Source organism: Vanellus vanellus, assembly GCF_965231255.1.
Source record: "Vanellus vanellus genome assembly, chromosome: 1".
Classification (NCBI taxonomy): domain Eukaryota; kingdom Metazoa; phylum Chordata; class Aves; order Charadriiformes; family Charadriidae; genus Vanellus; species Vanellus vanellus.
Genome location: NC_138905.1, coordinates 117,143,069 through 117,167,916, shown reverse-complemented (window position 1 = coordinate 117,167,916; position 24,848 = coordinate 117,143,069). Strand labels below are relative to the sequence as shown.

Here is a 24,848-nt window from a genome sequence, read left to right as displayed (position 1 = left end):
TTTGTTTTTAAAACAGGTTTCAGAATTTTCCTTTGTATGTTTGAAACCTAGGAAGTTAATACTTTTTTTTTTTTAAGTGCCTATTCTTATACAGCCACCTATCCTGCATTTATAGTTTGCTTCTTTAAATAAAATACAAATGCTTTTGACTGTATTTATGGCATGGTGATGAAAATCTTGTGACTCTAGATGTGATAGTTTTATTATAAAAATATGTACCAGCATTCTTACAAATTCAAGCATTTCAGGCTGCTATGCCACAGTTGATTAAAGGGTTTGTTTACATGACACTTCATGTGCGCTGCTGTATACTAGCTAACTTTGGGATAGAGGAAAGCATGGATGGAATGACAAGAGACACCACCATTCAGTCCTTCCGCAGGTCCTGGTGAAGCCCGTGTTGTAGTTTGCTTCTGTAATACAGGAGCTACCTGTTTCAAAGCTGGTATGGTTACCTTAACGTAAATTGCAACCACATGCTATACAGGCCTGACACACCCTTAGCAGTTTGGATTGTAGCAATTTTTAAAAGTAATTAATACAAAAATGTAACTAGGTAAATTATAACCTTGTTACAGTTATTGCTTGTTTGAAATTTTAAAGCAGTATAAACATAATGTAATTACATTAAATAGTTATAAATTTAAGATGTGATCCAGATGGAAAAAAGCAAAGAAATTCAAGCTTTCGTTCCTAAACCTAAATGCACTGTTACCTCTGCATCAGCTCAGAACCCTGTGTTGATTTCACTGCCTCTGGTTGAACATAAAGGCGTCTAAATATAAATATGCACATAAGCTTGAAAAGTTAAAGGATGAAGCACTACCACTAACTTTATCCTTTTGAGTGGTTGAGTCAGCCAGATAGTCCTCATAAGTTATCCTTTCAACTACCTCACTATTAAGAAAAAAAGTTTCTGAAGGATAATAAAAAGAACATAATCTGAATCAAAGCCTTTGGTTGCTTCTTTGAATTTGTTATCATATTGAGATCATGAGAGGAAAGGAAGGTTCTCTTGAAAAAAATGTCAGGTACTTAACAGACCAAGAGGGTGTACTTAGTGGAATTGCTCTAGTGCGTACTTAAAAAACTTTTACTGAAGGGCTATTATATCAAGCAGACTTGAATGCTTCCAGAGGAGCAATTTCAGTCTATCACGAAATTACACATTTAGAGTACATTGCATGTTCCAGAAATGGGTCATAAAAGTCCTAATAAAAACATCATCACTTGGCCTGTAAAGTACCTACATCTAACACTAGTAATTTTGTTTTTATGTACCAATAGCAGTAATAATAATCATACTTTGCTCTTTTAGAGCAGTCTTCACCCACTGATCTCAATGCTTTTTAACACAAAAAGGTAACCTAATTTCAGAGATATTTATTAACCTAATTTCAGAGATGAGCAGAGGGATGAAGCAACTCCTCCAGGATCACACGATGTGTCACTGACAGAGTTGGAAACAGAATGCAGGTTCTTTACTTTCAATTCAATGCTTCAGCCACAAAACAGTATTGCTTTTCTCAAGCTGAATTATTCTGACGGAAAAAAATACCAATCGTTTTTGCTGCACTGGAAGATCAGTGGAATAAAGAGGCCAACATACTACCCCGTTCCTTTCAGCCCAAATCTTAGGTTGCTATTCATTCCTTTAATCTTTCCTAGTTGCGCCTAGGGAATCTGCCCCTATTCTCAGGATCAGAGGGACAGAGCAAGAAGAGTCTCTGTCATCCTCCATTCCTTATTCAGTCATCCTTTTGATGAGAGCAGCAGGAGAGAAAAGTCAGTCCTTTAAGACAGCAGCCCTCCAATGTTGTCTCACTACTTGATGGGGACAGGAAGGATGACATCATTGGACAACACGGTCTGCTAATGCCTTTCTCAATTTACACTCAGGAAACAACTGCCTTCATATTGAAATATCAGAGGAAGTCTAAATGCTCCTGGGAAACAGATGATCTGAAGTAGTTTACAAAAGCCAACAAACACTCCAGAACTGCCACAGAGGAAAGGGAAATAATCCCTGGATACAGAACTGGCTCTGTGCCTGGTGAAACACCGAGTTGCCATCAACTGCCGTCGGATTGTCCAGTACATTGGTGCTCCATTGTGCTACACTGACAAATTGGAGTGGTCACAAAAGGATTTACCACTTTTATCCCATGCCATCTGCAGGCACCTGCTAGGACAACCGTTAGGGTTGCTGGCTAGGCAGTATAAACTAGGGTAACTTTGAGGAGGCTCTCATCAATCCTGATGAATGGCTTTAGTTACCCAAGATTAGAGATAAGATGGCACTACAAAACACACCTTTGCATTCTCTTGGAATGCTTCAAAGGAAGCTGATCATACCGGTCTTAGTAGAGCCTGTAGGCATGAGAATACAACACCTGGCTCATTCCTTCTCCCACCAAAACCACAAGAATTCTCTTCATTGCAGTGCAGCAGTACACGCTGTGTTTTGCACGGGAATTGTAAAAAAAAAAAAAAAACAAATTAAAAAGCAAGTGACATTGTTGAAATAGTCATTTCTCTGCAATTGGATGAAAAACATCAAATCATTTTTTCTGCAGATGTTGAAAAGACAATGTTTTCTTCTGTGGAAATATACTGTCTTATTCAATGTCAATAGGTTAGAGAAGCACCACTGAAAACTTTCACCTTAGTGTAACAACCAGAGTTTTTTTTTATCATAACAAATACAGTGAATGTGAAGTAGAACTGTACTTAAAAAATAAAGTTTACCTGCAGCTGCTGATCTAGTTCTGGAAATGCCAAAGGGAAGTTTTCGGAGGAAGCATCATCTAAAAGGTAAACACGATGTTAAAAGTCAATGTATACCAAAACCAGCATTTCAAATGATCTGTTTAATGTAGTTCTACATTGCACATATTCACAATAATGTTGGGATCCTGCAAACACCTTCGCATCTGCTTTTCTTTCTATGCTTGAGATACCTTAATAGACTCCTTGAAAATACTACTGTGTTGGCAATAAGAAAATGTTTAGGTGCTGGAAGGACAGAAAGCCTATTTTGTATTGCAATGATTAAGAAACAAAACAAAGCCAGTTAGTGTGGTAGAACATGTGATAATTTAATAAAAACAATAAATCGAAACAATCTTTCTTCGTGAGCGCTCTATTATACTGCAAAGTAAAGAACTTTCCAAGGACAGCATCCTTACGACCAAAGAGTTTATTACTTGAATGAAGGGAAAGATATCTTCCCCATCACAATACCACGACTCACCAGGGCTAAACCAACAATAATAGAAACCTTTTCTCCCACCACAAGAACACACAAACCAGCCTGGCAACCCTGGAACTAGAAAACTGTTACCTACACAGATGTGATTAGAATGGGGAAGTCACCACAAATTTCTCTGTAATGCAAAGACATGTCTTTACTCTAACCTGTAGATAACAATCTTTATGGGATACAGTTAGTTCGTTCATGACAACAAGCCTTACTGTGGTTTTATTTATTTCGTTATTTTTAGTACAGGCTTCCAGCAAAGGTGGGACAGACTGTGCCAGTTACGTCAGTGTTGTGTTGTGGACACCTGCCCACTAGTAGTTGGACTGAGATCAGAAATATGAATCATACTTGGTAGCGTCACAGCTAGCCACTGCAATATTTCTTTCTCAGTGACTTTCACACTATCAGTTTTGCATTGGATTCTGATGACTGTTTATGCATCTTACTACAGGGCATGGGAGGTGAGGAGAAGGTTACTATTAGCTAGCTTACAGAGTCAGTTATTTGTAATGTGTCAAAATTAAACAAGGATGGCTCTCTCAGGAGAAAACTGCTAACATAGGTCAGATCCTGCAACCTGCTCTATGCTGGCAGACTTGTACACTAAAACAAAAACCCCAACAAGATTAAGAGGACTATGTATCAAGCCAGGATTCTGAATATTCTTAAAGAGTACAGACTAGGATTTAAATTATTTGTCAAATATTTGTTATCTCTTTACCCTCAGTGGTCATACAGCAAAGTAGATTGGGGGGAAAACGTAAAATTAAGTCACCTTATCCCATGAAGAATAAACATACTGGCAAACATACGGTCAGAGTCTTACTTTAACTAACATAGCTAGAGCTGAGCACCTCTAAGAAGGGATGCCCAAGTGATACAGAGGGCAAAAGCAAAAGCTTTTGAACTTCCTCAGGAAACAAAGTGCAGTTCTATACTTTCATGGGGAAGGGGTCTTGCTAGTATTATCAAAAGTTCATACCTCCCCCTCAAACTTCATTTTTCACACCATCTTCCAAACATTTCCATTCTGCAAAATACTTAAATTGCTTTAACTGTATAGAATTGTATCATGCTGATATGCAGGTGTTTACCTTTAATTTGCTGTTGCTTTCTTGTACAATATTTAAAAATAGACTAATATTCTAAAAGAAGAAAGATGAATCATATGGCAAGGCTAAAAGGAAGGATGGAATAGGACGCAGTCCGCCTAGGGGTACAGCTGCTCTACAAATATTTGGCTGAATAGCTGTTAAATATTCTGACAGAGATATTGGACCAGAGTCATGGACAGCAGTTAAGCTGCTATTTGTTTTGACAATTCCAGCAGTACAATCTTTGGTACAGTAGCTTTAAGGGGGGACCTCAAACATTTTTAACTTAAGAAAAACCAAGCAAAAGCAACCCCAAGAATCTTAAAGATACACTAGCCAATAATTACTTTTTCAATGCATTGGATAGTAATAAGAAAACAAAATTAATGCAGTGTCAGATTAGAAAATATATTGGATTATCGTCAGAAAAGAATCAGTAAAAAAAGTTTGGAAATACTTTAAAAAGGATGGAATAGAGAGAGAAATTACTATAGAGGAAATCCTTTCAATAAACAGAAGTTCCCTGCTTATTTTTTGAACTCAACTGACTGAGTCAATGGTACTAAAAATAGAATATATTGGTATCCTAACCATTATGGCATACCATAGTACATTTTATAATGGGCCTGCCCTAGCATCTATTGAACAGCTGCTAGGGGTTTTTTTTAGTTATGCTAGTTTAAGACTTGTTTAAATCATCATCTGATGTGCAGAATAACATCGAGAATAGTTGGGGAGTTAAGAGGTTTGAAATTTTTCTGAGTTCCTAATTCTCTTATGCTCCTTTGAAATTTTCAGCTGAAGTATTTAGTTTACAAAAATTAACAGAAATCCTCACAGCTAACTGCAATCTTTTTTTCCACAAAAAGAACAACAAAAAACTTTCCCCACAGCTTCCAGTGAAATAAATTGCTGCATCAGGTCATTCTGTATTTCAACGTTGTCAGAGTAACAATCACAACAATAACAATGAGAATCAGTTGGTAAAAAGGAAGCATGTTTAGATTTCACACAAGAGGAAAGCAAATGACAGCAGTCATTTGCCTCCTAAAACTTTTCAGAGGATGTTTTCAGAAAGTCAACAGGAAAGATATAAACTGTTCCATATTCTTCCAAAAGAATCACTATTGCCATTACAAGATTGAATACTGGGTGTTAAGTAGAGATCAGACAAAATCACACGGGCTTCTAGCCTTAAAAATCTACAACTCTGAAAATCAGAAACATTGAAAATGCCTGAAATGTCCAATAAAATATTCTGAAGATCAAAACATTCTCATAACTATCTCATCTGTCTGTATTTGTTCTTTTCTATTCTACATCTCCTTCACTAGACAATAGAATACAGAAATACCTCTTTTTCTCCTTTTATCAATTTATTATCAATATTTAATGAGTGCCTAGATTGTTATAAGGAATCCCTAATATAATCAAAGACACCCTTTATAATAAAATTAGTGGCTTTTCTGTACCACAAAACCCTGAAAATAACTAGGCTGATTCTTCCCAAACACAAACAGCATCTCACCCCTGTGGTCACTATTTTACTGCTCCTTTCCCTGTCACTTGTAAAGGAAAAGGATTTATTATTCAAGGTGGTTGTTGAAAACACGTTTTGTTTAAAAAATAAAAAATCAGAGATTGCAACTTAATGCACCTGAAAATGAGTCAAGATTCTGGTGAAAACAGAACAAGCAAGGAGGAAAAACATACATGTGGATGTTTTGGCCATGCCAGCAAACTCAACAGTGCTAACCTGTAATGCAAAAGAGTCAGATCAGGGACTTCATCACAGCCACCTAAGTTAAAGTATCTGTTGCATGATTTCTAAATGAGTAGCCCTTCCTGATTTCCCATAGATCCCGAAGCTAATTTTGAAGGTCTATATTTAAAAGTGTAAAAGTGCATGAAAGGTAAAGACCTGTACTCTGATTACAAGATATACGTACATACAGTTGATGGTTTTTTAACCAAAAACTTGGTTCATCTGTAGTTTGACTTTCGTCAGGTTCATACATTCACTTTGCTTGTTGCTGAAAACTGTTATTATAACAGAGAGCATCTGAGGGAGGGTGTCCAGGGAAATCACTTCCTCCTTTTGCCTTCCATCAACTGGGCTGAGACAAAGAACACTTCTGTGTCAGGGCCAGCTCTCTGACCATTCCTACAGCAAAACTAATGACATAACAAATGAATAATCTCCCTAAGCATGTTGCCCAGCCAACACACCTTCATGCTGAAATGGTGTGATGGGCAGCTTTGTATAAGGACAGCAAGGCTAAGCTGCTCAACCTTCACTGTCCAGGTGAGCTCTTGTCTCTCTGCCGATAGCACCTATTAATACAAACATGAGATGGGCTTCTAAGCTATCTGATTTAGAAGGCTGAACTGTATTAAGACTGATTGTCTTCATACAAAAGGCTTACTACTTATCAGTGAAGTCTTCATGCATTCAGTCCCTCGCTATATGCTAATATTGCACATTTGGGAATGAATCATGCTTTCTGGAAAGCTTCACTTATTTAATCATGTTCTGGCTTTCTGGAGATTCCAATAGCCCAGACCTCCACCATGTAGACGAATGAGTGAAATCCCTCACACTTCGCTGTCTGACACAACGTCTGGGACAGTGAACAGTAATACCACAGTCTCTTCCTATATGGCTGCTCCATTTAGCTGAACTGCGGGCTATGGGCAATACTTAATGAATAAATACTTTAAGAACAACATCTGATTTACTTGCAGTATAAACTCGCAAATTACAGTTTCTCTAGGATCTTCGCAAAGATAGATAGAAATAGAACATAAAAATTTAAATGTGTTGAAAGTACATTAAGGTTGCTAAATCAAGCACTCAAAATTTAGGAAATGCCAATCACAGCTCTGCTTCCTTGAGTAACTGACTTATGATCCAGTCTTTAATTATACAATCAGGTACTATTTTTTTCTCCTACATGTGTGGGCAGTGTATTCAGATCTCTTCCTCCTAAATTAAAGAATTAAATTGGTAACATAAGTAGGCTGTTATCCTGTAAGTGGATCAGCCCTTACACAGGAAAAATGCTCAAATTCAACTGCAAGCACTGCAAATCGCAGCGGGACAGCACTAGTGAACTGTATATCAGGGTCCAGTTTTGGCCCTAGGAGGGTAGTGAGATCCAGCAGCTCCAGCCCTGGTTACTGACAGATGAGCATAGACTCATCGAATTTGTCCTGGAAGGCTGTGTGGCTAAGTGACTGCGACTTGGCACTGCTGTGTGAAGCTCCCGGACTTCTATTCACAGCCCTGCCTGACATGACCTTACACAACCTCACAGTTACCTCACTCACAAAATAGTGGGGAATGGTCACTGCCTGACCCAGGAATAGTCTATGAAGGCTTGCTCAATAATAAGAGTTGTGGTCCTCCCAAAAATAGAAATCGCCCATAATAGAAGAGATAAGAGGAAAACTCTCCTGCTCCATATACCTTCACCTAAGCCTAAAGCATCTTCTGATGAATGCACAGCCACTATTGCTCTGAGAGTATGTCACCCAAGTTGCTGTCTAATTTCCCAAAGATCAAGCCACTTACTTGAGGTTGGGTGTAGTTTTAGGAAACTAGCTTTGTAAATTTTAGCTATCTATTTTAGCAATCCCCACTGGTTTTCAACCGATGCACTATCTGCTGGAAAGCCTCTGTTTCCATTACAACCAAAATGAGGATGAAGTAGGGATTTGAAGGTTATTACTGAAGAAGCAACCATTGCAAAACAGTCTTGCATGATCAACCATAAGAGCAAAAAATTCTTCATGGCCACTAGGATAACAAAGGCATAAAGAGGAGTAAAATAAATCATTTGCTATGCTTGCAAAAATATTACATTGTTGCACTGTCACTTTCATTAGAAGATGTATGTTTTGCCTTTGTTTTCAGTGATTTTTCCGGAGAGTGCTATCAGAGGTAGACTAATTTCAAACAAAAGAAATTACTAACGATTTCAAACCCAGTCATTTATCACCACATGTCACTAGCAGAACTATTCAGCTAGATTCAAGCTTTTATTCTAGGAGGGAAGGTGAAGACATGTTTACCTATAAATCTTCCCTTAGAACTATAACACAAAACAAATCCACTTGTCTAAATTTCATAAAGTTGCTGTTATAATCACTGTATCTTAATATGTTCAGTAAATAAGAGTTAGTGATGTAAATTAGGGCATATTGAATTTCACTGGTTTAATTGAATTGATGTTGATGAACTGCAATGAACTTTCTATTTGGGAACAATTATTTAAATTTTGGAACTCCATAGTCAGTTTAACTTACATTAGTTTCCAAGTGATATAAGATAGGTTGAATAATACAATAATATGTTTCAAATTAATGAATTTAAAAGTCAAATTGGTGCAATACGGTGTGCAGACACACCCTGGGAAACCTATGTTTGATGCCAGCTTAGTGAACTTGTGTAAAAGAGCCAAACATAGATATCTATATATACAGGAATAAGAGATACACAATAAAACTGTCTTCTTATATAGCACCTGCTGATCGGCTGCTCCTGAGACTTTTAAGGAACTGGTCAGCCTACCGTCACATTAAAAATACTGCACAAAGCTGGCCAGGATTTCAGTCATCAGGTGTTGACTGACAAATAATACAACACAATTAAATTATTTCTTGTACACTCAGGATAAACCAGCTCCAGTCTTGCAGGTCAGTTAACACAAAGTCATCTCTTCTCATGAGTTGAGAGCAGTTTCTCCTTTCGCTGCTCCTCACACCCAGTGCTTGGTTACAATCCTAGCCAGTGAGATAATCACCACCCAGAAGAAACATTCCACTTCCCCTTTTTATATCTAGTTATGCTGCCAGTTCCTCCTAGTAAGCAGTTGTACAACCCCCGGAAGAAGAACGCAGCCTTTCTTGGTGAAATCTGTCACTGTGCCTTTCAAGTGAGGTAAAATTTAAGAAAAACCTTAAGTCAAACAGATGCCCTCAGCACTTAGCCCTGGTGAAGAAATTTTTATATATACCCCAGCTGTACATAAGCATCACCTGATGCTTTACTATCACACTTAAATCAGGTAACTCCTGTTTGAACTGAAAACAAATACTGTTGTCAAGGAAAAAGATTAAAGAAATATAAAAAAATAAGGAGGAGAAAAAAAAAAAGCCAAGTATGGAATACCTAAAGGTCTATCTGTTAAATATTTTTGCAGCTCATCTTAAAAAAATAAGTGTTAAATACTTATTTCTACTCTCTTGATTCAACTACAGTTTGATGGAAATTTTCAAACCTGATAAAAGTTTATTTGCTTTTTCTTCTTTAAATATATCAAGTATAATCACTATGTTCAGGCTTACCACTAAGAGCAAGAGTGGAATTCTCGTGACGTGTTAAAACAGTATGCTGGTTTAGACCTCCTGGTATCCCCTAAGGGGATGTAGTGCAGAGGAGAATATGGCACTCACTTTCCTGGTTGCTATTTAGTTTTAGCTGTACTCACAGAGATCCTGGATTGCATAGTGCAGGAACACTTTTATGTACACAATAAAGGATTCAAAATTATGGAAAAGTTTAACAAAATGTAGCAGAAAAATATTACCTTTCTGTAGTTGAGTTTATTTCTCTGAATGTTAAGAGAGAGGCTGGAATTATTAGCAGGATAGAAAAGTAAAAAATAAAGTATGATGCAATGTTAAGGAAGCTAGGCTTCCTGCCTTTCATGTCCTCTTCTTCCAAGCTATTCACAACCTTGTCATTTCCTACTGCCGTCTCTTGTCACAAACCACTCTACGCTCTTTGATTTTCTCATGGTCTCAGCTTTCCCTGATGTGTTTTCAGTGTCTCACATAAGCAATCTTTTCCCATAATTTGTAAGAGAACTCCCCTTTCTTTTACATCTCTCTTCAAGACCTATCTTTGCCATAATTCCTGTAAGAAATTTACCATGTTACTATATCTTGAGAGATGAGAATGATTCCTTATTACTTTATTTAATAAAAATGTAATTACAGGATTATTTTATTTTATGAAAAAGGGCACACAGATAGCTACATGTGTTTCTTTATATTCCTTGTCCCAATCTTTCTGTGCCACTTATCTTTATGAGCTGAAAGTTATATGCAATATATGAAGATGTTTGTTTTTAAATTCCCTTGCTTAGAGAATGAGATTCTATTTCAGGTTTGTAGCTGCAAATTAATATTACACAAAAATTAGCTAGGAAAGATAATGCATATTCTAAAATATTTTTAAAATGAGAAAATTGTATTCAAGCTCAGACTCTATTTACCCAAAGCTCAGGAAGCGTCCTCACACATTATCCTACAATGCATACCATCCCATAAAGCACTCATCACCAGTGGGTTTCAGTTATCATTATCAGAGATCCTTATATTTCATGCCATAAACACATCTCAACCCTGAGTCCAGGCACTCACCTTTAGCAACGGCACAGCCAACTTATTTGGGGGATGCTTCCCAGCTTCTGATTTACTTTATTTCATTCTGATTTCCACCATTTGGCAACAGGTCTCAGAACCTTTGTAATATTTAAGGTGCAAACTGGTAATATTCATCTATTCCAAAGGCCAAGGGGTCCATGTATATACAGGGTATGTTTGGGGAAATTAATGCTTAATCAGCACTAGCTGACAGGATAAGCATCAATGAAATTTCTGCTGCTTTCTCAGGGAACATGCCATGTGCAGCATCCGTTTCCTGGAACCTTTCACCAAGCTGGGCACGTGTGGCACTTTCCAACCTTCCTGCTGAAGGGAAAGTCTCTTCCTGCTCTAGCCTCATCCTCGGAACAAAATGTCCTTTTACTTTTCTAGTTTTAAAATTCCTTAAATTCAGACATCCTGCATATGCAGGTAAATGTGACAGTTAATTACAGTTCTAACTATATTCCACAAAACACTGAAAGAAAGCTAAAATCAAAACTGTCAGTCTAATGCTTTTAGTCTAATGAAATATTTAGTGGAAACATTAAAAGTTATCAGACAGGAAAACTGATCACATGCTACCATTCAGGAAAAAAATCCATCCATAATACTGGACATCATTTGATATTGTAAACACTGGTAAGCACACAAAAAATTTAAAAGCAATTATTTCATTGTGGTTTACTCAATAAATGAAACTGTACCTGGGGAGTCATTCAGGCTGAAGGCAATTCGTACTGGCTTATCAGCAGGTACCCTGGCGGTGGTGATCATGTGGGCACTTGAGTCAATGCTTTTACTTGTTTGTTCCAGCTGCAATAATACAAACAATATATTTATTACAAAGCATGTGACACCATTCAAAAAATGAGTTTTAATGCTTCTCATGCATTCACATGAGAAGCATTCTTATTCTAGCTAAGCAACGTTTAGAATCAAAGTCAAGGGAGCGCCATTTCACTTTTCCATTTAAAAAGGATTTAAGTGAAATTCAGTGCAGATACTGCTTTTCTTTTGCTATTTACAGATTACAAAGAATGATGGCAAAGGAAGCTTCCCCTCTCCTCACCTGCTTGCTCCCCGCCATTGCCCCTTCAGCAAGCCTTGACTCGTGGCAATGCTGCCGGGTTCTGAAGGTGAAGAAGGAAGAAGGGGTGGGGAGTTGAGAGTAACATGACCCCAAGCCTCCCGTATGATTGGAAACGTGCACACCACTCCACATGGTGTCAATGAGGAGGCACCCATCCTCCTACCTTCCACCCATACTCCCCCAGTCAAACTGTGCCTGATAGTCACACATTTAATGGTCAGAAAGTTACTGGGTCTCAAACCTTGGTGGTGATTCTTCAGTGGAACTCTGTGCAGGTGTAGGGGTCTGTCTGCATGGGTTTGACTCCCGTATCGGGACCTTATTCAGTCCTCGGTCTTTCTTCTGAGACCACCAATTCCAAAAAGTGGTTTTACTGAGATGAAACCCTGTCCATTAAGAAAACTGCTAGTTCATTTCAAGCAGGGCACTAAACAAGTGTTGAGCAACAAAAGAATTAGCTACTACTGATCTGTAATGGTATAATCAAAGCATATCTGAACACTCAAAACTTGTACTCAGAGCTCTACTATGTATATTAAACTTTTTGAATGAAAGGTTTTGTTTAAACTCTATTAAATAGCTGAATGCAAACTTAATCTCCTTGTATATCTAACACAAAGCTGCTAAAATTCACAGATATTAATCTTTTGATTAGCTCCATGTGTGGAGAACATGAAGTCAGTGGGACTTCATGCACGCAAAAGATCTGCCCATAAAGAAATTATTTTAGGACTGAAGACTATGCTATCCGGAGTGCATTGTATCCATACCAACTATGTCGACAATCATGAGAGTAGCTTTTACATTACCATAAAAACTCCTCCGTCAATTAGAAACCAAATTCTTCAGGAAAACACAATGAATTTACTAAAAGTTGTACTTCATGTCAGTAGACAACACAGCATTTGGCTAGTTTCTAAAAGCCAGCTTCCCAAGCCAATAGTCTTGCAGTGTTTCAGTAAAGTAGCTATTATATTGCATGGAAATCCCAACAACTCGTTCTAATTTACACTTAATTATTTGGCAGTCTCAGAAAGTCAATAGAACAGAACAATATTTCAGGATTATAATCTTCCTTGGTGATGTCCAAGTGAATCAAACACTTCCCTGGCATCACTGCCTTGCTATCAGTGGAAGAGTATCAAATTTGCATTTGGCCCATTAATTTTAGCATTTCTTTTTTATTTGCCTTGTCTGTCTTAATATTTAGGTAGCAGAGTGATATGGTTACTTTGTAGCAATGCTACACAAGAAATTGTTATTTGAAGTGCATAATCTTCTCTTAAAATAACAACAAATAATCTAAAATCATTACTTTGAATAAATCTTATTTGGAGCTGAGAGTGTCTCTTTCTACTAATACATGAAAGATATCAGGGATTGTTCTTTACTCCCTATGACTAATGATCAAGACACAAAAATTGAAGTGATATCTATTGGGAAGAGACAAAGAAAAGTCTACTCAGCTGCCACAGTGTGTGTTTTTTGGACTCACGAAAGGATCCTTGGAGTCAACTGAAATACTCTATTTTGAAGTGCATTGAATCAGACTAAATAACTTCTACCTTCTGAGTATTATTGATCTCTCTTTTCCCCCCCAGACTCTCCCTCTATAAGAAACATACAAGACATCTCATTGTTTTTTAAAAACAACAGAACTACTAATCCAAAATTCTTTATCATATTTCCCTTCCACACCTTCCAGTACAAGGGAAAGAAAAAAAAAAAAGATATTTTAAGTGATAAGCACATCCTTGAATCAAGACTGTTCATCATTCTGTGTTGGTGGCACACATCCCCCTGACATCTGCTTACTATCTCAAGTGGTCTTCCACATCCACATAAGAGCATACTTAACATTTCGTATCATAGCCTAAGAAACTAAAATGATGAATTCTGCTAGAGGTTTTAAAGTTGCCATAACAATATTGCTGGAAGTAAATCTGTTGTCTTATCCCAGCCACATACTCCGTGGTCTGCGATGTCTTTAAATTACCTCTTCTAACCACCTGCTATGTGAGGGCAAAGATCAATACCCCTTCAATAAGCAATGGTGAATTCTATTGTAACATAAAAGTGTTTTCATTTTATTCCCATCCACAAAAAGAAATCTCATCTTTGCACACAGCAATTACCCTGCTACCTATTTTTTTTATATTGCATTTATCCCTTCACTCCTTTTTGAGCAGAATCCTCAGGCTCTTAATCACAAAAAGCAATCAAAGAGAACAGAGAGGAATGGGAGCAGCCTATGTGCAAATGAGGTGATACAGGAAACACGCACACCGACTGCCCCCAATTCCCCACCTGCTTTCTCCATGCATGAAGAACAGTATCTCTGTAGACAGAGATGAGGGTGAGTGGGCAACCTGGAATTTAATGCAATTTAATGAGCAGCTCTCTTCTTCACAATTGCTTATAGAACTGGCTGCTGTTTCTCCATAAAAAAATCTGCAGCAGAACTCAGATTAAGTGCTGTTAGAGCTCTATCAATTTAGTTCAGTTTTCACACCTGTTGCCTTACCTCACTTAGCGGAGTGTCTGCACTTGTATAATCCAGGGCCAGCCACTGCCTTGGCTTGTCGTTGCCTTTATGGAGTAAAGCTTCAATAAAAGAAAAGGCTGCACCTGCTGCATAGCAACAAACTGACAAGGTCTGAGAAGCTGAGACAGCTGTCAGGGCAACATGCTGCTACCTGCACTTCCCATAGGCTTTGCTGTCCCAAAAGATCACCCTTTTCCGCTTTTCTCCACAATTCCTCTTTTCCTTCCTCTCCTTGCCAGTGATGAGGGATTATGATGCTGTCACGCTTCAGGGAGGAAAAAATCCTTCTGTCACAGGCATTATTAAGCAGCAAACTGTGGCGAGCCCAAGATTTTTAATTCATTAGTCCTGGCAAACCTAAAATACAAACAGACTTGCTTCATAGGACAGGAATGTTTTCAGCATGACCCAATCAGTGTCTGTGTCTATTCCAGCAAACTGGCAAAGATAGCATGACTCCAGTCAGCAAAAATGTCTGCAGCTCCAATCAGCTTGGGCTGACACTGCCAACTTGGACTGGCTACAAGCGAACTATCAAATGATAGCAGCGACTATCAAAGCTAACAACAAGGGATGGGCTCGGCGTGTTAGGCTGAGTTCATGCTGGCTTTGCTCAAGCCGGGCTCGTCTCATAGCAGACGACACAGCCCCACACTTCTGAGGAGGCAACGGGCAAATTTCAGAATGCGTACACTGTGAAAGCAGATGTATTTATAGATGAGCTGGCGATGGCACTGATAGCTGGAGCTGACTAAATCAGAGATTTGCCTGAACTCAGAGGGTTTCCTCGTGCGATTTTGGATAGCTTTTTGTCAGTTTTGAAACCGCAGGCAAGCAATTAATAGATAAATCTTGAAGTATCACAAGAGAAATTAACTTCTTCAGCCTAAACTTTTATTTTCTCTAGTTGTGTCACGCACATGCACTGCCTACATGACTTCTTTGATTGACTGCTATCACAGTCATTAGAACAAAGGAAGAAAAATGGAGAACAATTACAGAATGATTATACAGAATATCTTTGTACCTATTGTGCTGTGCTTGAAAAGGGGGTTCTTTTATACTTCAAAATGTATTTTGAAGGTATATTTTATATTTTTAAATTCCAGATGGAAAAGTTTTGTCTAACCCAGCTCTCCTGCATTGGCACATCACTAGATTCTCTTGGCTCAGCTGACATATAGAGAGGTTGTAGGACAAGTAGAGATTTGAAGGTTTGAAGTTAAATTTTCATCCTTCCTCACCCTCTCACCTTCTGGCCCTAGCCCAGGATTGACCTAATCAGTGCAAATCTCAGGAAGCCAGCAGTTGCCCTTGTGGCCTCAAAAGACCTTTTTCATACTTTGAAATGACTAAACTGCAAAGATATTCTACCCACACTGCCTTACCCCCCCCAATGACCCAGGAGGGTAACAGACAGCTACACCATTAGTTAGGTATCTGGTGAGGCCGCCATTTTAACTGCAGTGAGATTTCAGAGCAGACTATGGGCTCTGGCCCAAAGAGTTAGTGAAAAGCAGGACTGTGCCTCTGAGTATGCTGACCATTTCCTCTTCTCTTGATGTCTTTCTGAAAAGGTTGAGGGTTCCTCCCTTTATATCTCCTTTGGAAGGGGAAGGAGAGACATTTGTCTCTGATCACCACCACTATTGCAGATAACATTCTACAGGTCAATACCATGAGCAGTTGATATCAATCTCCAGCTCCAGGTATAATTACTGTGAAAGTGTTTGTTTGAAGATACAGAAAATCCTGACTCCAGTGAAATCACTAAAAATATTCTGCTTCAGCTTCCATGGAGAGAGGGTTTCCCCCACATTGTAAGATCCTCTTCTGCTTCGTACGGACAGATGGTATTTAGATGGTATGAGTGCCTTTATTACATGCCGTTACATTACAGTAAAGCCTAAAAAAGTCTCTCTATGTAAAGTCTTAAGACATGGAAACTCTTCAATAGCCATGACAGCAAGGGTCTTGGACAGAAATGATGGCTGAATAGCCCAGGGGTGTTTTTTCCAGATGGCTCTGACACTCCACATTTCCAGACTGATACTTTAGTTGTACTCAGTTTAAATAGTATGCGCACTCACAAATTGAGTTCATAACCATTTTATCATAGAATCATAGAATGGTTAGAGTTGGAAGGGACCTTAAAGATCATCGAGTTCCAACCCTCCTGCTGTGGGCAGGGCCACTTTCCACTAGACCAGGTTGCTCAAAGCCCCATCCAACCTAGCCTTGAACACCTTCCAGGGATGGGGCAGCCACAACTTCTCTGGGCAACCTGTTCCAGTGTCTCACCACCCTCACAGTAAAGAATTTCTTCCTAGTATCTAATCTAAATCTACCCTTTTTCAGTTTAAAACTGTTATGCCTCATCCTGTCGCTATACTCCCTGATAAACAGTCCCTCCCCCTCTTTCCTGTAGGCCCCCTTCAGATATTGGAAGGCTGCTATAAGGTCTCCCCAGAGCCTTCTCTTCTCCAGACTGAACAACCCCAACTCTCTCAGCCTGTCCTCATAGGAGAGGTGCTCCAGCCCTCTGATCATCTTTGTGGCCTTTCTCTGGACCCACTCCAACAGGTCCATGCCCTTCTTATGTTGGGAGCCCCAGAGGTAGATACAGTAATCCAGGTGGGGTCTCATGAGATTGGAGTAGAGGGGCAGAATCACCTCCCTTGACCTGCAGGCCATGCTTATTTTGACACAGCCCAGGATATGGTTGGCTTCCTGTGCTGCGAGTGCACATTGCAGGCTCATGTTGCGCTTCTCATCCACCAACACCCCCAAGTCCTTCTCCTCAGTGCTGCTCTCAATCCATTCTCAGTCCAGACTGTACTTGTGCTTGGGATTTCCCCAACACATGTGCAGGACCTTGCACTTGGCCTTGTTGAACTTCATGAAGTTCGCAGGCGCCCACTTGTCAAACCTGTCCAGGTCCCTCTGGATGGCATGCCTTCCTTCCAACATGTCGACCACGCCACACATCTTGGTGTCATTGGCAAACTTGCTGAGGGTGTACTCAATCTGAACATCCATGTCACCAACAAAGATGTTAAACAGTACCCGTCCCAGTACTGACCCCTGAGGAATGTCGCTTGTTATTGGTGGCCACTTGGACATCAAGCCGTTGACCACAACTCTGAGTGCAGCCATCAAGCCAATTCCTTATCCACCGAGTACTCCATCCATCAAATCCATGTCTCTCCAATTCAGAGACAAGCATGTCACGCAGGCCAGTGTCAAATGCCTTGCAAAAGTTGAAGCAGATGATGTTAGCTGATCTTCCCTTATCCACCAATGCTGTAACCCCGTTATAGAAGGCCACCAAATTTGTCAGGCATGATTTTCCCTTAATGAAGCCATGTTGGCTGTCACCAATCAATTTATTTTCCATGTGACTTAGCAGTTTCCAGGAGTATCTGCTCCATGATCTTGCTGGCCACAGAGGTGAGACTGACTGGCCTGTAGTTCCTCGAGTCTTCCTTTTTTCCCTTTTTAAAAATGGGGGTTATGTTTCCCTTTTTCCAGTTAGTGGAAATTTCACTGGACTGCCACAACTTCTCAAATATGATGGATAGTGGCTTGAAAACTTCATCCACCAGTTCTCTCAGCACACGCGGGTGAATCTTATCAGGTCCCATGGATTTGCGTACCTTCAGGTTCCTCAGATTGTCTTGAACCTCGTCTTCTACATTGGGCAGTTCCTCATTCTCCCAGTCCCTGCCTTTGCCTTCTGCAACTCTGGCAGTGTGGCTAGAGCCCTTGCTGGTGAAGACTAAAGCAAAATGTTGTTTTGTATCTATGGTACACGTTTTTGTTAAAAGTCAGTGTTTCTAGTTAAATCTGTATTATTATACACACTTTAATAAAGAAAGTGGCATCACCTGTACTTCACTTAATATGCTTCTAAGGGATATGCTGCTCCCGAAAGCTATGAATCATGTGCTAAGATAACAAAACTGCACAAACCAAAAGGCCCCTGATTTGCATTTAAATATCAGTTCCATGCTTTACACAATGATTAGTCACCTGGAACTACTACTTCACGGAAGGTAGCGTATTTTTAAAATGTGAGAATATTATAGCATTCTGTATACAGAATATTAAATTTGAAGCATCAAGATGAATGATTTGACTGTAACCGTTTTATCATCTATTTATTATTTGGGCTATGGTGCTAAATCTCTCAACAATATGTATTTAAACAGTATATTTTAAAAGGTTCTCTAAATTACTTTATAACAATAAACTAGGGAAGATCTCAATTTTAAACAACTGGGAAATCGAAGTCCAGGGTGCTTTACTTCCGTGACTTACTCAAATTAGTAGTCAAAAGCATTTTTGGGTAGAGATAAATCCCACTTCTCTTACTCACTAAGAAGGTGACTAAAATCTGCACATCTAAGAAAATTACTCTCTTATTTATTGCAACACAAAATGATACTTCTTTATAACAGGCTGCACATACACCTTACAGTCATCTCTCTGAAAATTACAGAATGCTGGTAACTCCAGTTTTTTTGTGCAGGACCGCAGCCTGCCCTGTTTCCTTTCCAGCATACTCTAAGTCATCAGGTGCCTGGTACCCAAGCAAAATTCTTTCACTCCTGCACCACATTATGAAACTGGTGATATGCTAGAAGAGAGTATAATGTTTTATTAATCAAAAACACCTTAAGGAAACACTCTAAATTAGGAACACTGGGAATTACTGATATTCAGTAGTAAAACCATGCAAATTTGTAACAAATTTTAGGATGAAGCATCAGTTATTCTACAGATGTAAAAAAAGCCAATATCTGCTATCTAATAAGACACCTGTTGCCTTCCCTTTTTTAGCTGTGCCACTTTCAATTCATCTCAGTTTCCTAGTATAAGTAGTATTTTAGTAGCGTATGACCTCATTCATGTTAAAATGGTGTTTCACAGATTGCCAGTCACTATTTAAAACACACTTGAAATATTCTAGCATATGGAAGATGTTCCAAGAAGAAATTAAAAAAAAAAAATGCTTTGCCTAGAACTACACACAGAGCGAAATCTTCATCTTATAGATTCCCCTGAGTTCAAACAGAATCCCATTTTTGACAATTTCCGATTAACTTATTTCTGCAGCAAAATTTGTTAAAAATCCCACTGTGGGAGGGATTTGGTACCCCTTACTGACATTGGGGCTGAGCAGGGTGAAGCTGCCCCATGCTATATATTGATTTTGAAAGCATAAACATTGATGAGTCATGTTCTTTAACTCCACATCACCTGTAGAATTTCCAATACCACTTGGGTTGCGTGGCTCAGAATTTGCCAAATATTAAAAGGTATATAGATGGTATATTCCATTTGTCTGCTTTGGTAATTGAATAAGTGCCCTCACACCAGCCACAAAAATAGAATTTCTTTGTTGACCTGATCTCTTCTTGCAGTCCATAAGGATAACTATTTCAAGTCTGCATGGAACTGGGTAGAGAAGTGGTTTTCACTACAGCAGCAGTTATCCTAGGTGCGATCAGAACATCCAGTATGATGTAACCAGATCACAATTTTCCCAGCCAGAAATCCAGAACCAGAGAAGAATACTTCTTTCTTGTCGTTTGGATAATGGAAAGGTATAGATCAAGCATTCATTATTTAGCCTTGTTGCACCTCACTCACCACATAACATCCCAAGTCCTGGCAACTGGAGCAGCTAACAGAGCACTTCATTACTGTTCTTAGATACTACCTCCAGCCTCCTTGCCTAGGTAGCATTTTAACACAGGTGAAATAACATACTTTCCCCCAAGCTCTATACTCATATATGTCTGAACCCTATGCAATTAAATTAACTAATTAAAAGCAGCATGAAACATACATTGACTTAAAACATAGAACATAAGAAACTTTATAATTAATGGCAAATTGATATGCAATAGCTGAATTCACTTACAAAGGATCATACAAATCTAATGAAGGAGATTGTTGCAGAGAAAATAAAAAAATTGTCTCAGTCAAGGTAAAGTGGATTTACAGGAGTTGACTCAACAATTTTTACACCTACCTCAAGATCATCTGGAAATAACTGCATCTTGAATCATTTGAAAACCTCGTTGGTGAAAAACTCTATTGCTTCCACAGCAAACTCTAGACAGAAATTGTGGGAAGGTAATTCCATTGAGAGGAAGAAAACTGAAGCCTTTGAGATATGATGCTGCCAAAGATCCTTGTGTATCTCTTGCATAGAAAATAAGATGAAAGATGAAGTTAGAAATATTACTAGAAAAGTCCCACTATTGTCAGAAATCAACAGGGGCAAACTTAGACGCTTCACTCACATCAACATAGAGATGGAAATAATCTTTAAAAACTAATTACGGGAAGAATGATGGTGGGTCATCTCAACAGGGAATGATGAAGGCATACACAGATAGACAGTGTGCAGCCGAATGTTCAAAGCTAGTATTGGCTAGCACTGGCTAACTGGAAACACCAGCACTTTCTTGCAAGCACATAACACAAATGCATCAATGTTGCTTACCAATTGTGCCACTAAATCCCATCCAACTATCCTAGGATAGAAGGACAATTCTCTCATATCCATGTAAAAGTGGACTTCCATTTCAACTGGACTTGCTGTTCCTTAAGGGAATGCTTAGCTTACCTTCCTTAAGAACTTACCTGAAGAGGATACTACAAGACATTACAGCCTCACTTGATGATGGCTGAGGTCATCATGCTCTCATGGATATATGCACAAGACTTTCGAGTCAACACACTCTTTCATGAAGCTTTGCTGCTCTAAGGAAGAATTCAGCACCCAAAAGAATGTGGCAAAATCCCCAGCAGCAGCTGATATTCTGCCCATACTTGAAAGCTCACTGCTGATTCAGCACCAAAACTGCCTGAGTTAATAGTGCCAACTGCAAACATAGAAAAGGAGTTTAGAAACAATAAATGCTAGAATATTTATTAGCAAAAAATTTTGTTAGTAAATGCAGCTTATAATAGTCCAGGAAGTCCTCACACCTCCTCTAGATATTAATCTTCCCTCCCTCCCCGAAGACAAAACGTATGATATTTTAATGATATAACCAGCAAGAGCTGAACAGACAGTTCAGCAGTGTGGTAGATGCATCAGGCACGACTATCACACAATGACAGGATGGGTGTACATTAATTTATCTTGTTCTGTAGAATGAACTACATTAAACAATAAATTGTTATGGTTACAAAGTCAAAAATTGTCAGACTTATGACCTGCCTCCCTATTTACAGTTGGTTTGGAATCCTTGTGCATCTCTGATACAGTCTTTAATGATGGATGCTCATGCCACTTTCCCCCATGAATCCAAATTCAGCCAAAATTGCTTGTTCCAATGAAAGATATTATATTTTTATAAACCCAAAGATACTATATTTTTATAAAGGCACACTAGGAAAAAAAAAAAAACAAAACTTTGCTCTGGTGGAGGAATTATACGTGACAATTTCAAAGGCCACATTACCCAGAGACAGCGCCTGCTCAGAAAACAAGACTCTACCAAATTTCTACTGGGACACTGACAAGACAGTAAGGACAGTAAACTGCTTCTTTTTCAGAGGGGGAAAAGAGCACTTGAACTTTGCTCTTCCAAAATGATTAGCCATGCCCCTGAAGCAGACTGCAAGCGAAGGACCAAACACTACCATTTTGTCGTTATTAGCGTCACACTCTTCCTCTTATCACAGTACTTTAATAAGGAAAAATCAGATATTCTTGTTATCCAATGTACAGGACTAAGCCAGTGATATTAATACTCCAGAATATTCCCATATTAAGTCACCCACACAATACCGTTTAAGTGCAACACTGTCAGGAAAGACTTGACATTATCTAATTAGCATTAGTCAAGATGACATATTGCTTCTAGAAATGCCATAATATTGATATTTCTCAGAAGAAAGAAGTGCAAATAGGCTCTGCCATCAGTTTCTCACAAAAAAAAACCACCACAACCCACAACAAAATGCCCAAATTTTTTGTATGTTTTTTAGTACTCCACCGCATTCCAAAAGTTTTATCACTTAAACTGAAACATGTCTGCTACAGGATTTTTGAGAGATTGGCAGTAATGACTCCCAAACACACTGGTTACCTTTGAAAACCCGTAATTCCAAGCAACAGAGAATAAGCACTAATTTGTTAGTCACTTGCACCTAGTCCATATTGTGAATAGAAACAGCCGTTTACAGAGACCTGCTCTTCAATGCTGCCCCTTAGAGGACACATTGGAGAAATTCATCCAACTCGTGTCAAAGAGCCTCTGAAGACAATACAAGGAGAACTGGATCAGGACAGTATAATGTGGGACCATTTGAAACCTATTGACTATTTTGATACTGACTGTGCACTAGTATGGCATGTTAATCTAAAACCCCTTAATCAATTTAAGAAATTGCCTTTGCTACAGCAATTTTTTGTCAAAAAACAACCTTGATTCCCCATACCACGTTCATGCAAGCCCCTAATGGCATCCTGGGTTTGATTTTATGATCCCATAACACTCTCACAGGCAAGCTTAGGAAGTGTGGGTTAGATGAGTGGACAGTGAGTTGAACTGAGAACTGGCTGAATGGCAGAGCTCAGAGGGTTGAGATCAGCGGCGCAGAGTCCTGTTGGAGGCCTGAAAATAGCGGTGTTCCCCAGGGGTCAGTACTGGGTCCAGTCTTGTTCAACATATTCATGAACGACATAGATGAGGCCACAGCAAGGTTGCTGATGACACAAAACTGGGAGGAGTGGCTGATGCACCAGAAGGCTGTGCTGCCATTCAGCGAGACCTGGACAGGCTGGAGAGTTGGGCGGAGAGGAACCTCATGAAGTTCAACAAGGGCATGTGTAGGGTACTGCACCTGGGGAGAAGTAACCCCATGCGCCACTACAGGCTAGGGGTTGACCTGCTGGAAAGCAGCTCTGAAGAGATGGACCTGGGAGTCCTGGTGGACAACATTGACCATGAGGCAACAATGTGCACTTGTGGCCAAGAAAGCCAATGGTCTCCTGGGATGCATCAAAAAGAGCGTGGCCAGCAGGTCGAGGGAGGTCATCCTCCCCCTCTACTCTGCCCTGGTGAGGCCATATCTGGAGTACTGTGTCCAGTTTTGGGCTCCCTTGTTCAAGAAAGACAGGAGAGAGTCCAGCCGAGGGCTACAAAGATGATCAAGGGACTGGAGCACCTCTCTTATGAGGAAAGGCTGAGACACCTGGGTCTGTTTAGCCTGGAGAAGACTGGGAGGGGAGCTCATCAATGCTTAAAATTATCTAAAGGGAGGATGTCAGGAGGATGGGGCCAGACTCTTTTCAGTGGTGCTCAGCAACAGGACAAGGGACAACTGGCACAAATTGGAACGCAGGAAATTCCGTCTCAACATGAGGAAAAACTTCTTTACTTTGAGGGTGGCAGGGCACTGGAACAGCCTGCCCAGAGAGGTTGTGGAGTCTCCTCTGGAGATATTCAAAACCCGCCTGGATGTGTTCCTGTCTGACCTGCTCTAGGTGAACCTGCTTTGGCAGGGGGGTTGGACTAGATGATTAACAGAGGTACCTTACAATCCCTACTATTCTGTGATTTTCTTCACGTAATCATCCACAATAATCCAAGAACAAAATGAAATCTCCAAACTAAAACTGTACTGAATCTTTTTTAATTTATTTTTTCTTTCTTCTTTTTTTTTTTTTTCTTTTAAGGCTCTGTTGGCAATACCAGCTAATTGTTTTAATACCATGAACTATATGCAGGCTGCTGTAGCTCCTGCTGTAGCTCTCCGAATCCTAATTTGCAGAGTAACAGGAATGCCACCTTCACAGGGAGAGAGCAGGGAATACTGATCTTTAAATCATCTGAATTACAAACTCCTGGTAAAAATGTTTAAGATTCTCATCTTGCAAAATACATCTCTATTTATGTGCAAAGCTTCCCCATACCTTGAGTGACTTTCCTTTAGATGAGCAGTTAAATCTTAATGTCTGGTAACTGTCCATTTCAGATGAAGTGTTATGATACACAAGACTGCAGTCTCAAGCAGCCATCAATGGCATCATAAGAAAAGCTGCAAGATACGTGGGGTAGCACATACATTTTGGGGGGTGAAATTGTACGTTCCAGGTTACAGTTTAGATCATCAACTTCTCTGCCACTTGAGTATTACAAGTCTTCAAACACAGTGCAAAATCAGAAAATTACTACTGAAATACCTAAAATGAAAGTTACCCCCATTGCATTCACTTAGTTTCTACAATTTTACAGCCATAAATAAAATGACAGTAGTTTAAAATGAACAAAACTAGCTATTGATAAAGCCCACAATTCTTGAAATGTTAAATCCAGTAACAGAGTGCTGTTTACTAGAGCTGGATAGTTTGTTTTACCACAGCTTAGTGGTTGATGACATTTCAATTTTAAA

General features: G+C 39.3%; 1 protein-coding gene across 1 annotated transcript in view; it reads right to left on the bottom strand.

Moving 5' to 3' along the window:
- Window positions 1–12,134, bottom strand: part of MAP3K7CL (MAP3K7 C-terminal like) — a 29,636-nt gene extending 17,502 nt beyond the window's left edge. The window contains exons 1-4 of the mRNA XM_082498611.1: window positions 12,123–12,134; window positions 11,861–11,921; window positions 11,496–11,604; window positions 2,749–2,807 (exon numbers count right to left, since the gene is read on the bottom strand). Coding sequence (XP_082354737.1) covers window positions 2,749–2,807; window positions 11,496–11,604; window positions 11,861–11,878 — 186 coding nt within the window. The 5' untranslated portion in view covers window positions 11,879–11,921; window positions 12,123–12,134. The remainder of the gene's footprint in view (window positions 1–2,748; window positions 2,808–11,495; window positions 11,605–11,860; window positions 11,922–12,122) is intronic.
- Between the last annotated feature and the right edge of the window lie 12,714 nt (window positions 12,135–24,848).